Source organism: Podarcis muralis, chromosome 7 (genome assembly GCF_964188315.1).
Source record: "Podarcis muralis chromosome 7, rPodMur119.hap1.1, whole genome shotgun sequence".
Taxonomy (NCBI): Eukaryota; Metazoa; Chordata; class Lepidosauria; order Squamata; family Lacertidae; genus Podarcis; species Podarcis muralis.
The window spans coordinates 29,983,914-29,997,027 of record NC_135661.1 but is presented as its reverse complement, the minus strand read 5'-3'; the positions used below and the strand labels follow the sequence as shown (position 1 = coordinate 29,997,027).

At 46.2% G+C, this 13,114-nt stretch overlaps 1 protein-coding gene across 6 annotated transcripts in view; it reads right to left on the bottom strand.

Moving 5' to 3' along the window:
- CCDC30 (coiled-coil domain containing 30) overlaps positions 1 to 13,114 on the bottom strand; it is a 38,468-nt gene that overhangs the window by 9,374 nt on the left and 15,980 nt on the right. For 4 of the 6 annotated variants that reach the window (XM_077931474.1, XM_077931476.1, XM_077931479.1 and 1 more), the window contains 10 exons: positions 12,617 to 12,670; positions 10,359 to 10,474; positions 9,367 to 9,477; positions 8,151 to 8,242; positions 7,266 to 7,458; positions 4,079 to 4,183; positions 3,799 to 3,924; positions 3,412 to 3,528; positions 2,926 to 3,095; positions 31 to 277 (listed from right to left, as the gene is read on the bottom strand). In XM_077931474.1, coding sequence (XP_077787600.1) covers positions 31 to 277; positions 2,926 to 3,095; positions 3,412 to 3,528; positions 3,799 to 3,924; positions 4,079 to 4,183; positions 7,266 to 7,458; positions 8,151 to 8,242; positions 9,367 to 9,477; positions 10,359 to 10,474; positions 12,617 to 12,670 — 1,331 coding nt within the window. The remainder of the gene's footprint in view (positions 1 to 30; positions 278 to 2,925; positions 3,096 to 3,411; positions 3,529 to 3,798; positions 3,925 to 4,078; positions 4,184 to 7,265; positions 7,459 to 8,150; positions 8,243 to 9,366; positions 9,478 to 10,358; positions 10,475 to 12,616; positions 12,671 to 13,114) is intronic. The other 2 variants (XM_077931475.1, XM_077931478.1) reach the window with 1 other exon arrangement.

Sequence of the window (13,114 nt, the reverse complement as noted above, 5' to 3'; positions counted from 1 at the left end):
AGAGGTATTTCATTCAGGAAGCCTTCTTACCTGCTTTGGTTCCCCATCTGTGCTCCCCATGGGAGTCTGTGTCTTGCGGGGTGGATTCTCTCCAAAGCCAGCCTCGCGCTTCGCCCTGACGTTTGCCGTGCTCTTGGTGTTAAGCTGACACTGGAGATCCAGCATGTCTTTCCTTAACTGCATGTTTTCTTCCCACAGGCGCCTTCTCTCTTCATAGCTCTCCTTAACCTTCTTTTCTAGTTCCTCTGTTTTCTTCTTGCTCTCTAACAATTTAACACTTGAGGTTGAAGGTGGAGGGGGGAGGAGGGGAGAGAAAGAGGCCAACAGATATATGCCATTTACTGCAGCATAACCTATGAAAAATGGGGTGCGAGTTTTGTAATTCCCCCAAGATAAGGGACAAAAATATAAGCATGGATACTTGCTGGAGTATTGGTGGCTTCTTGACATGGGCTGCGTACCAACCATCCACTTAAAGCACATGATATACCCCAGGGAATCCGGAGAAGTGAAGTTTGTTAAGGGTGCTGAGAGTTGTTGGGAGACCCCTGCCAGAGCTACAGTTCCCAGCACCCTTAACAAACTGCAGTGCTCATTTATTAGGGTGGTGGCGGGGAGAGACATGACTGCAAATGTGGTATCACAGTGCTTTAAATACCGTATTTTTCGCTCTATAACACGCACCAGACCATAACACGCACGTAGTTTTTAGAGGAGGAAAACAAGAAAAAAATATTCTAAACAAAACAGTGGATGTATGATTTTTGTGGTTCATGCTGTGGCCACAGACATGTGATCTGACGGTGAGTTTGGGGTAGCCCAATGCAAAAATCCTGAGGATCCATGTGGATCCATGCTAAAGTCGCCCTAAAGTCGCAGGGGCGCTGGGGGAGTGAAGGGGAAGCAAGAGGAGAACGATGCCTCACACACACACAGACACACACACACACACACAGAGTATCAATCCTAAAGTCGCAGGAGAGGCAGGGGCGCTGGGAGTGGGAAGCAAGAGAAGGAGAACGATCCCCCCCCCTCTCTCTCTCACACACACACACACAGTATCAATCCTAAAGTCGCAGGAGAGCGCAGGGGTGCTGGGAGAGTGAAGGGGAAGCAAGAGGAGAACGATGCCTCACACACACACACACACAGACACACACACACACACAGAGTATCAATCCTAAAGTCGCAGGAGAGGCAGGGGCGCTGGGAGTGGGAAGCAAGAGAAGGAGAACGATCCCCCCCCTCTCTCTCTCTCACACACACACAGTATCAATCCTAAAGTCGCAGGAGAGCGCAGGGGCGCTGGGAGAGTGAAGGGGAAGCAAGAGGAGAACGATGCCTCACACACACACACACACACACACACACACACACACACAGTATCAATCCTAAAGTCGCAGGAGAGGCAGGGGCGCTGGGAGTGGGAAGCAAGAGAAGGAGAACGATCCCCCCCCCTCTCTCTCTCTCTCACACACACACACACACACAGTATCAATCCTAAAGTCGCAGGTGAGCGCAGGGGCGCTGGGAGAGTGAAGGGGAAGCAAGAGGAGAACGATGCCTCACACACACACACACACACACACACACACACACACACACACAGAGAGTATCAATCCTAAAGTCGCAGGAGAGCGCAGGGGCGCTGGAAGTGGGAAGCAAGAGAAGGAGAACGACCCCCCCCCCTCTCACACACACACAGTATCAATCCTAAAGTCGCAGGAGAGCGCAGGGGCGCTGGGAGAGTGAAGGGGAAGCAAGAGGAGAACGATGCCTCACACACACACACACAGACACACACACACACACACACACACACACACAGTATCAATCCTAAAGTCGCAGGAGAGGCAGGGGCGCTGGGAGTGGGAAGCAAGAGAAGGAGAACGATCCCCCCCTCTCTCTCTCACACACACACAGTATCAATCCTAAAGTCGCAGGAGAGCGCAGGGGTGCTGGGAGAGTGAAGGGGAAGCAAGAGGAGAACGATGCCTCACACACACACACAGACACACACACACACACACAGTATCAATCCTAAAGTCGCAGGAGAGGCAGGGGCGCTGGGAGTGGGAAGCAAGAGAAGGAGAACGATCCCCCCCCCCTCTCTCTCTCTCTCACACACACACACAGTATCAATCCTAAAGTCGCAGGGGCGCTGGAAGTAGCAGGGGCGCTGGGAGAGTGAAGGGGAAGCAAGAGAAGGAGAACGATGCCTCACACACAGAGAGACACACAGAGTATCACTCCTAAAGTCGCAGGAGAGCGCTGGGGCGCTGTGAGAGTGAACAGGAAGGAGGAGGAGGAGAACGATAGCTCAAGCACACACACACACAGCCCCTACAGTGGCTGATCCAAAATCGGACAGCAAAAAACTGCAGGCAGGGACATAGAGCACGGGGCTGTTTTAAAGCAACCAGCCCCGATCTGCTTCTCTCCCTCCTCCCGGCTAGGCTGGCTGAAAAGCTTTGCTGCTACTTAGCAGCTCAGTGGAGAAGAGAGAGGGACATAGAGCACGGGGTTGTTTTAAAGCAACCAACCCCGCTCTGCTTCTCTCCCTCCTGCCCGGCTCGGCTCGCTGACAGGAGCCGCTTACACCCGCTTTGCAGTTTCAAAGAGAGCCACGGACTGCTCACAACTGCAGCGGATTCCCCTGCCATCTGTAGGCATTCGCTCCATAACACGCACAGACATTTCCCCTTACTTTCCAGGAGGAAAAAACTGCGTGTTATAGAGCGAAAAATACGGTATATGGTGTGGAAGTGAGCCACGCCCTATTCAGAGAAGCCCTATGAAAGTCATGTCTACTCATTGCAGTAGGTCTGCTCTGAGCAGGCCCAACACTGGAGACAGCTCAGTATGCTTAGAAATGAATACATTGAGATAAAGTATACATTTTAAATCTTTATTTAGATATTTTACCGCAGCTGCTCTCTTTCTTCTCCCTGGCTGCGGATCTGATCTTCCAAAGCCCTCTCCTTAGCTGTCAGCTCAGGGCCCATCCTCCGGCTTGCCAACGATATTTCCCCGGGTTTTTTCCCTTCTGTAAGAACATGGTTGAGCTGCTCACATTCCTGGAAGAGCTCTGACACCTGCAAGGTTAGGAACGTAAATATCCCAAGTTAAGAGCGCTGACCAGGACCAAGTAAAGTGTGGCCCTAAAGGGGTGGCCTTGTGCAACTCAAACAGCACCACCCCCTTCCAAATATCACATGGCAGTGTTCTGAAAATGTTGGGGGACCTCACTCTGTAATGTGGTGTGGGTCCTCCTGGTTCAAGGTGGGGAGTGGGAGGCTAAGATCCAGTCATAGTGTACTTGATGGTCTGTCTCAACAGAAGGAAGCTTATTCGCTGGCATTGTTTTCAAAGTCCAGCACTTCTGATCACTAAGCTTCCCACAAGGCTCACCTTCATTTCCAGCATCACATTCTCCTGCTGTAGTTTCTCAAGAGTCACGTGCAGAAAATCTCTTTCCTCAGCTGCTCCCCGAAGCCGCAGAAGCTCTGACTTGGAACTGTGCAGCTCCTGGTTGAACAGCCAAAGGAGTTAGCTGGGCCGGCTTGCAATGAGAGCTCTTTAGCTGGCAAGTTACTGTTATAGTTTGGGGGGTGGGCTCAGTCTTGATGATACCCAGGGGTCCTTTCCAAGCCTGTGATCTTGAGTATGTGAGGCTGGAATCGCTAACAGGAAACTTGCTGAACCAGTTAAACTATTTCCTTTGTCAAGGCATCAGCTGACCTAGTTCATGGAGGCTTTCTAAAAGCAGCTGACAATAATAATTTGGGGACCACTCACCTTCTTTCCATCTTTCAATGCTTTCTGTGTCATTTCGAGGTTGCAGGCCAGCTGCTTCCTCCACTCTGTCTCCTCCAAGAGTTTGCTTTCCAGCTCTTCCACCTTCTCTCGCTTACTTTTCTCCACCTGAGACCAGTGAAAATTGCAACCATTGTCAGCCTGCTGAAAGGGGAGGTCTGCAAGTGTGGACCATGCAACCCAATGGCGGTAGGCCTCAGAGCTGCACCCCCACCTTCCACCTGCTTCCCAATCTAGGGGCCCCCAAAACACCCCTTTCAACCTTGTTCCTTGCCTCTTGGGAATCTGCCACTTTGCTTGTTTCTTCATCAGCCATATCGGATTTACTCTTCTGCGCTTTCCAGAGTTCTGCCTCTAAATGAGAAATCTTGACACACACCCCAAACAAGAGGGAAGAGGTTTTATTTTTAAAAAAGAAGTGCCTTCTTTCAGTCCCCCAACCCCTTCACACAACTCCTGATGTTGGAATACATGGCTTGGGTGCCCAGGTTACCTGAAAGCTCGTATATCCCACTACAAGCCTGCCCTAGTTTTAAGATCCTCAGGGGAGTACCTTCTCTCTGAGGCCTGGCTGGTGATATGAGAGACAGCCTTTTCTGTAGCTGCTGCCATATTGTGGCATTCCCTTCCAAGAGAGGTTACACTCTCTTTATTATCCTATTGCCAACAGGTTAAGACCTTCCTGTTCAGATAGGCCTTTGGACATGAAGGGGCAGATGATGCTGACCTGAAGTCAGGGCAAACTGGATTTTAGTTGCTGGTTCTGAATGTGTTTTGATATATTTTAACTATTATTTGTATTTTATAACGTTTTTAAATGTAACCTGAGAGGAAGGTGGGATAGATGTGTTATATGTGTTTATAAATTATATTTTAAGATATGGTAGATATAATATTTAATATGCTTTATACATTTACTGAAATTTCAGCAGCCAGTATTCTTTGTATTTTGATTTTGGGATTCATTGTTTAGATTGTATTTTTATGCTGTTTACTGCTCTGAGCTCCCACAGGAGGAAGGGCAGTATAGAAATGGAATCAACCAACCAACCAACCAATCAAAAAGCTGGTTGAGAGTGTGAGCTGAGACCTCATGAGCTTAAACCTCACCTTCCCTCTGAATCCTTTGGAAAGTGGGCTATGCACCACCACACATGTATGCAAAAAAAGGCCTGGCTTTAGGTACTGGCATATCTCATGTAGCAAGGCCGGGGCGATGCCTCTGCTTGGTACCACACAGGATCACTGCCAGCGGGAAGACACAGCTCTGGGTTAAATGGAGCACAGGCCTGACTCAGGACCAAACAGAAAATACATTAAACTGGGGCTCCAGATCCTGCTAGACTCCAGCCCCCATCAGTCCTAGCCAGATGGGTCAATGGCAAGAGATGATGAGATTGCTGCATCTGGAGCACTGGTTCCATTCACCTAGGAGAGATAGGGCTGTTTTGGTTTTGCAAAGAACCCTCCATCAAGAGAGGAAACCCAGGACCTCGTGGTCTGGCCAAGGCCCGGAACTAGGCTTAGTAAGAAGCATTGGCCCTACAGTTAAGCCAGGGCTAAGGAACCTCTCTGAGCCCCCAGATGTTGTTGAACCACAACATCCATCAACCCTGACTGTTGGCCATGCTAGCTAGGACTGATTAGAGTTGTTGTCTAGGAGCATCTGCAGGGCCACTCTTCTTACAAAGTGAGGAAAACCAAATGAAAATACCTGTGTGCCATGTTCTCTCACTGATCTCCTCCAATAGAGCTACTCCTGGGTATATTATGTTTCTTTCTGGCTCCCTATCACTGAAGTATTCCTGTAGCTCCATCTTATGAAGGGAGGCACATGAGGCCCTTGGCTCAGGAAGACTCCAACTGCTCTTGACAGTTGGAAACTGTTAGCTCAGCCTTATAGCTTCCAACTGTTCAGGGTTCTAGATCGCTTTCCTGTCAGGGAGATTTTCCCTGCATTGGATCCAGTGATCATGCCCCACATCAGTCCTTTTTACCCATCAGCGTATATTCACCAACACAGCATACAAAAAATATGTTTTGTTGTTGTTGTTTAGTCATTTAGTTGTGTCCGACTCTTCGTGACCCCATGGACCAGAGCACGCCAGGCACCTCTGTCCTCCACTACCTCCCGCAGTTTGGTCAAACTCATGCTGGTAACGTAAGGGCAAATGACTGACAAGAATGTGCATATTTATTTATTCAGAAGCCTTCTTTTTCAAATTTTAAAATGCCTGCTGAAAACCCTTTTATTCTTCAGTCAGACTTACTGCAGGCAGTTAAGAAGACATGTTTCTACAATAGTACAGTACAATGATTTCTTATTTTAACTTTTCAAATATGGTTTTTATTGTGTGGCTTTATGTGCAGATCACTGTGATCACTTTTGTATTTTTAAAATGAATTAGCATCATATAAATGTTTAAATAAATAAAACATATGCCACTTGATTGTAAATTGGAAAAAACTGTATATAATGCGTATGTTACAGGAAATGTGCCTGAATTTATTGAATAAATAAATAAATAAATAAATAAATAAATAAATCACAAACTGATGTGGAAAAGGGGTGAACTGAACTCAAGGTTGTTAAAAAAAAAGGAACTGAAAGAAATCAAAACTGATAGATTGTCTGTCCTAATAAAACAACAACAACAACAACAACAAATTATTTATACCCCGCCCATCTGGCTGGGTTTCCCCAGCCACTCTGGGCGGCTCCCAATAGAATACTAAAAACACGATAAAACATCAAACATTAAAAACTTTTCTAAACAGGGCTGCCTTCAGATGTCTTCTAAAAGTCAGATAGTTGTTTATTTCCTTGACATCTGATGGGAGGGCGTTCCACAGGGCAGATGCCACTACCGAGGAGGCCCTCCGCCTCATGTCCCAGAACTTAGAGACTGTCTCCTCCCTCCAAATCCTACCTCAGCCTCTACCCTTTTTCGAAGTTCACTGCCTGCTTGCCCTCCAGTTCAACCAACCATTTCACACCGTACAGACATTCAACCCCAGCAGAGAAAAACAACAACACAAAATGCCTTGATGGTCAACAGGAGTCCAGCTTGCAAGAGTGTGAACTGGGCTTTGAAAGCCCCTCCTGGACCCCAAGAAAAGACAGCCCTGTGACTTGCCTCAGTGGGAGAGACAGGAAGCAGAAGGCTTATTCCATCAACTTTGCCAGAGCTCTGGCTCCACCAGGCACCTCCTGCCCCTGAAATGGGTCAGCTGATCATTATACGAATAACTGTCTAGAAATTGGTGTCTGAGTTTTGATTTTCCTCTTCCCTCCCTAACCCTTTTCGCCTGCATGTCATTTTTTAAAAAAACTGTAAACTTTCGCAGGCAGGGACTGTCTTGTTTTGGTTGTATGTGGGAGCCTTTGGGGCTGATGAGCGGGGTATAAAAATGCTCTAAACAAGTAACACCTGGCCAGTCGGGGTTACCTTCCTCTGCAGTCCGTCTATCTCACACTCAAACTGCTCCCGCTCATCCTTAGTCTGGTTCTGTGTCTCCCCTAGGAGGGACTCCAGTTCCTCATTCCTCTCCACCAGGTCCTCGTGTTCCCGCTCCAACTTCTGGAGCTTGTGCAGGAGCTGTGAGTTTTGGCATTCCACGCCTTCAATGGCTTGGCGGCACCTACGTCAAAGTGAAACACATTGGCAGGAGGCCCCTGAAGCAGCTGGTACAGTTTAAGTTAAAGATTTGAAATTACAGTGGTACCTCAGGTTAAGTACTTAATTCGTTCTGGAGGTCCGTACTTAACCTGAAACTGTTCTTAACCTGAAGCACCACTTTCGCTAATGGGGCCTCCTGCTCCTGCCGCGCCGCCGGAGCACGATTTCTGTTCTCATCCTGAAGCAAAGTTCTTAACCTGAAGCACTTTCTGGGTTAGCGGAGTCTGTAACCTGAAGCGTATGTCACCTGAAGCGTATGTAACCCGAGGTACCACTGTAATGTTGCCATCTTCAATTGGGCCCGGAAACTGACTGGCAATCAGAGGTGCTGTGCTACCTGATGTAACCTGAGATTCTACCAGTATCCGCTGTGTGAATGGAACAAAGCAGAAATTCACAAAATGTAGTTTGCGGAAGCAAGGATCGTGGGCAATGAAACAACAGCATCAAAGAAAGCAGCACATTTACATAATTTAAGTGGTCACAGAATTGGAAAGGACCACAAGGATCATCTAGTTCAACCTCCTGCAAAGCAGGAATCTTTTGCCCAATGTGAGGCTCAAACTCACAACCCTGAGATTAAGAGTCTCATGATCTACCAACTGAGACTTGGTGGAAACCATTTGCTTTTTAACATTTGCTTAGCTTATTCACCTCTGATGAAGGGCCTTGTTATGTTCAGATTCTGAGGCAGCTTCGTCCAAAAAGCTTGTTTCTTCTTCAGCTTTCAGCTTTCCATTTTTATCCTGTGATCCAAGAAAATTTAGGAGCATAGTAAACTACCTTATATCCAGACAGACCACGGGTCCATCTAGCTCAGCCTGGCCACCAGCAGCTCTCCGGGTTTTTAGGCAGGAATCTTTTCCAGCCCATCTTGATATGACCTCATGCATGCAAAGTGGGGCCCTAACTACATTGTCCCATAGTTGCAAATCCTATTCAGCAAAGGTCCTCCTACAATGTTAATTAGAAGCTTCCTTCTCCAATTACTTTTGTTCATCACAGCTAATGAACAGGCTCTTTACTGGTCCTTAGTTAGCCAGTTCTGTTCTCTGCTTGAAGGCCCATGTTAATTACTGCTTTTTCCTAATTTTTTGTCTATTCTTTCAGGTCTGTTTCCTACCCTCCATGAGAAGTGGGGTTCCTCTACAAGTGTTGCCAGGGCTGGGGGTAAAGCACTCAAAACATATATTTAGAACAGCATGATTCCACTTTAAATAGTCGTAGCTTCCCCCAAAGGATTCTGGGAGCTGTTGTTTGGTTAAGGGTGCTAACAGTCATGAGGCGGCCCCTTAGTCCCCTCACAGAGCTACAATTCCCAGGGTTCCCTATGAAGTGGGATGGATTTTTAAGCCACTCTGGGAACCTTAGCTTTTCGGAGGGGACTAGGGGTCTTCTAACAACTCTCAGCACCCTTAACAGACTATGGCTCCTTTGGGGGAAAGCCATGACTGTTTAAAGTGGTGCTTTTAATATTTCTCTAACTGTATGGGGTGAATGTGGCTTAAGAGCTGGAAATAAGTGGCGGGTAGGGGAAGTGTTGAAGATTAGCCCCTTCAAATGACAACCTCCCCTCTACCACTTAAATCTGACCCTTATGTGGGGTGGGGTGAGAAGAAATAGACTGCCATTATGGCATAGAGGATAGACAAGACTGGGAAGATCCAGGTTCAAATCCCCTGTTGGCCCCAAAGCTCACTCAGGAAACATGGGCCAGTAACTCTCTCTCTCTCTGACTAACCTACCTCACAGGGTTGTCATGAGGATAAAAGGGGGGAATCAATTTATGCCACTCTTAACCTTCTTGGAGAATGCAGGGGACACAAAAATAACAAACAAACATGCAAACAAACAAACAAATTTAAAATACCTGCAACAAGTAGCCTTCTTGTTCTTTAGTTTGGTCCGTCCTGCCTAATACATATCTTGGCTCTTCCTCAGTCACCTGATACTTGGGAACCTCCTCATCAAGCTTTTCCGCCTTAAATGCCAAAAAGAAAGAAAGAAAGAAAGAAAGAAAGAAAGAAAGAAAGAAAGAAAGAAAGAAAGAAAGACTTCCAATGGTTTTCATTCAGAAGAGAGAATTCACATCCAACCTCTGCTCTCCTGGGCCAGTTCACCCAGGTTAGAAAGACTCTCTCAGAGCAATTCCTCGCCTGCTGAGGATTTCCCCCTCCAAAGTGATCTTGCATAATCTAAAAAACAGTTTCTCTCAGTTTCTCATTTTTCCATTCTTCAGTTCTCCACAATTCCACATCATTATGCAATTTCTTAAAGTAAGTTCTCATGGGAAAAGTACCAGAATTTTGGTGTGTAATTCTCCTAATACACACATTTTTGAAAAGCAATCCCCCCTAATATAATGCATTTTGTATGCTTCCCCTCCCCAATATATGCATTTATATGCAAACTTTACCCTAGTACTGTATAAGTATTTTTGTACACATTACTTGGCTGGAGAGCTGCATTATAAACGTCTTAATTTCAGTTCGCCTCTAAATGCAAACTGAATCGGAATTCTCCCCTATCCCTCCTCAGCACTGAGAGGACCACCAAGCATGGGTAGCTGCAGTTAGCATTTTGGGTCGGCAGTGTAATAGGGTCAGCAACTTGGGCCATTGGCAACTGCCTGAGGATGCCAGCCCTTAGCGGCGAGCCTGTCTGAACAGATCAACACAACAGTTTAACAAAAAGCCAATCTGGTGCTCCAAAGGTTCACGTGCACAACCCCAACCTCCCCTGCCCTGCTCAGGTAAGCTGCAGCAACGCTGGTGATGGATGGGTGGCTCTTCGGCTCCACCACACACACCACACCGGCAACTATGGTCACTAGTACTCCAAAGATTAGTGACCCAGACTGACCTGCTCCAAGAACATTTGTCTCTCCGAGTCGAGGAGTTGGACTCTGCTGCGTAGTGCCAGGATTTCTTGGTCCAATCGGATGTTCAGCTCCCTGGCCTTCTGTAGCTCTGACATTTCTAAAGGCAACCAGGGGCCATGACCAGCAGGTATCCAAGTAGACGCTGTTCTACATCTCAGAAATGGCACCGTTTTGCATTTTGTGACAGTGGCTCAGGCCACGATTGCCAAGTTTTGGAAGTCTTTTATCTCAACAAGCTGGAATATTGGTATTCCAAGGCATGGCATAAGCTAAAAGTGCCCAGGGGCCCAAGTGCTTCTTTGCCATAGGGTCTAATCTTATTTTATATACAGATAGAGAGGCTCAGGAGCATCAGGTCCCACAGGACCATGCGACTGTCTTGGGTTTAGTGCGGTTCACTGTTACTTTTTATCTTTTTTTCACATTAAAAAACATATTTTAAATGTTTTTTATTGTTTTTATGTTATGGAAGCCTTTGTAATTATAGATGACATATCCTTTCCCTCTTGGTATGTTTTACTACTGTATCCTCTACTTATTTGTTGGCAATGTGACAATTTTTTTAAAAAACGGGGAAAACTTGTTGGTTATTACTAAAATTCAATTTTAAAAAATTGAGAAAAGAAAAATTAATGACCTAGTTCTTTAGAGGAGGCACACAGCCCATTATGTTTCCTCCACCAAAATCCTCCTATTATCACAGCAGTGCAAATTCCTGGACACATGACCAGGATATTGTTAATGAGTTGTGTCATAGAAAGTGCTTTTTTCGGGGGGGGGGGGGGACACAGGGAGATGCATACCCCTAAACATTTTGTGAATCTTTGTACTTCTGTCCATTTACTGTATTTATTTTTCCCGATTTGAACTATAAAATGGTGATTTTCATGAGTCAGAAAGAGAGTACCTCTAAACTTTTTGAAAGAAAAAAAGCACTGGTCATACCCCTGCTGGAAGAACCCTCTTCAGAGTTTAGCCTGGCACTCCCAAAGCAAAACATCACAGGGGAGCAGTCTGTGAGGCCAACCAAGGAGATCCAGGGCCCTTGGGGGAACTAGCAAGCCAGCCTACCCCACATGACATAAGTAGCCCCTTCTCAGGCTGCATTCAGATGACACTTTATTCTGTCTTCTTGTCATTTCTTTACATGCTCAGTTTTCTGTTTTATTTGATCTTTCATCCAGCATAAAAACCACTTCTGGGAATCTAGTGGAAGTTTAATGCTCATCCACGTTAATTGTTTCCGGGAGGAAATACAGCTGTACCACTTCAGGCTACAGGTGGGGCTCAGTTGACTGGATGCTCTTTCTGCACAAAAAGGCTCCTTCTACCTAGAAGACTAGACGGTGGCTCTAGCCCAAGCTTTTCCCCTGGCATGTTTTCAAGTACAAGGAATAACTGGGGGTTGAAGGAACATCCAGTCATGCCTGTTCCTACAATGTGGAGTGGTGCAGCTCAGATGCTAGTTGACTGCCCCAGTGAAAATGTCGTCAGAGAGGGACTGGGACTGAGAAAATACATGGAGACACTGCTAGGCAAGGCCAGGATTTGGCTGTTGCCCAGAAACATTGATAGCCAATGAGGGGGAACCAATGAGCTGCCTGGGCAGATGCAGCTATGATGGAACCCAGCAGGGCAGCACAATTCTCTCTAATAACAAAATCAGCTGGTTGAGTGCCAATAGGATCATGCTCTTAAAAGCCACAAAGAAATAAGAGAGGTATGCCAGCATGCTTGTGGGGAATCTTAATGTTTGCAGAAGTACAAAAAAGAAAAGAAAGAAAAAAGAACAAGGATCTTAAGGAAAATCCTTGCGGGGGAGAGAAGGGGAAGCTAAGGGAGCAAACAAACCCTGAAATATTCTTCAAAATTTGTTCATTCACCCCATCCCCCCAAATTGTTAAGTGATTTTTAGTAAAAGAAAAGGAGATGAGGAATGGAACGGAGTATCCAGGTCGCGAGCATGCTGGGGCAGGAGTACTCCATGCTGCCTCTAGTATCAATTTCAGATGATGACTGCGACATTTTGTTGCAGTTCCCCCCACTTACATCTCTGAAAACCAAATGCAGAGAAGGCTGTTGCCTTCATGCTCTGCTTGTTAAATGCTCTGCTTGTTAAACATCTCTTTAGCCACTGCTGCTAACAGGATGCTGAACCAGATTGTCCTTTGGTCCAATACAAATCATAATTATTCCTGCAAATGTGCTAAGCAAGTGATATAGGCAGCATGCAACTTACCACTGTCTTTCACCTTATTCGCCTCTTCTTTCAAGCTCTCTGCCATGGATGGAGCTGATTGAAAAATGGAACAGTTTTTTGGGGGTGGGGGGAGGAGAGTTATAGATTACTGCTGCCCCTATAATTAAACACATACACAGTAAGTACAAACAGTGTGATGGAACAGTGTTCTTCAACCTTGGGTTCCCAGATGTTGGGACTACAAATCCCATGATCCTGGTCAGCATCTGGGGTCCCAAGGCTGAAGAACGCTGCTAGAAGAACTGTTCCAGAAATCTCCGATCAGAGGGGTCTGTGTGCTTTAGGTAATGCTTCTCTATTTACTAATTTTTAAAAATCCATTAATTTATATTTTAAATGGATGTGTGTGGGGCACCAATAAACAACATTAAAGCAATTGCTAGGGACTAGCCATGTTCATCTATCGTTGCAAAAACAAGAAATAATATTGTTGTTAACCTATAATAACCCACAGTGATCTATTAAAAGTGAAAAAGG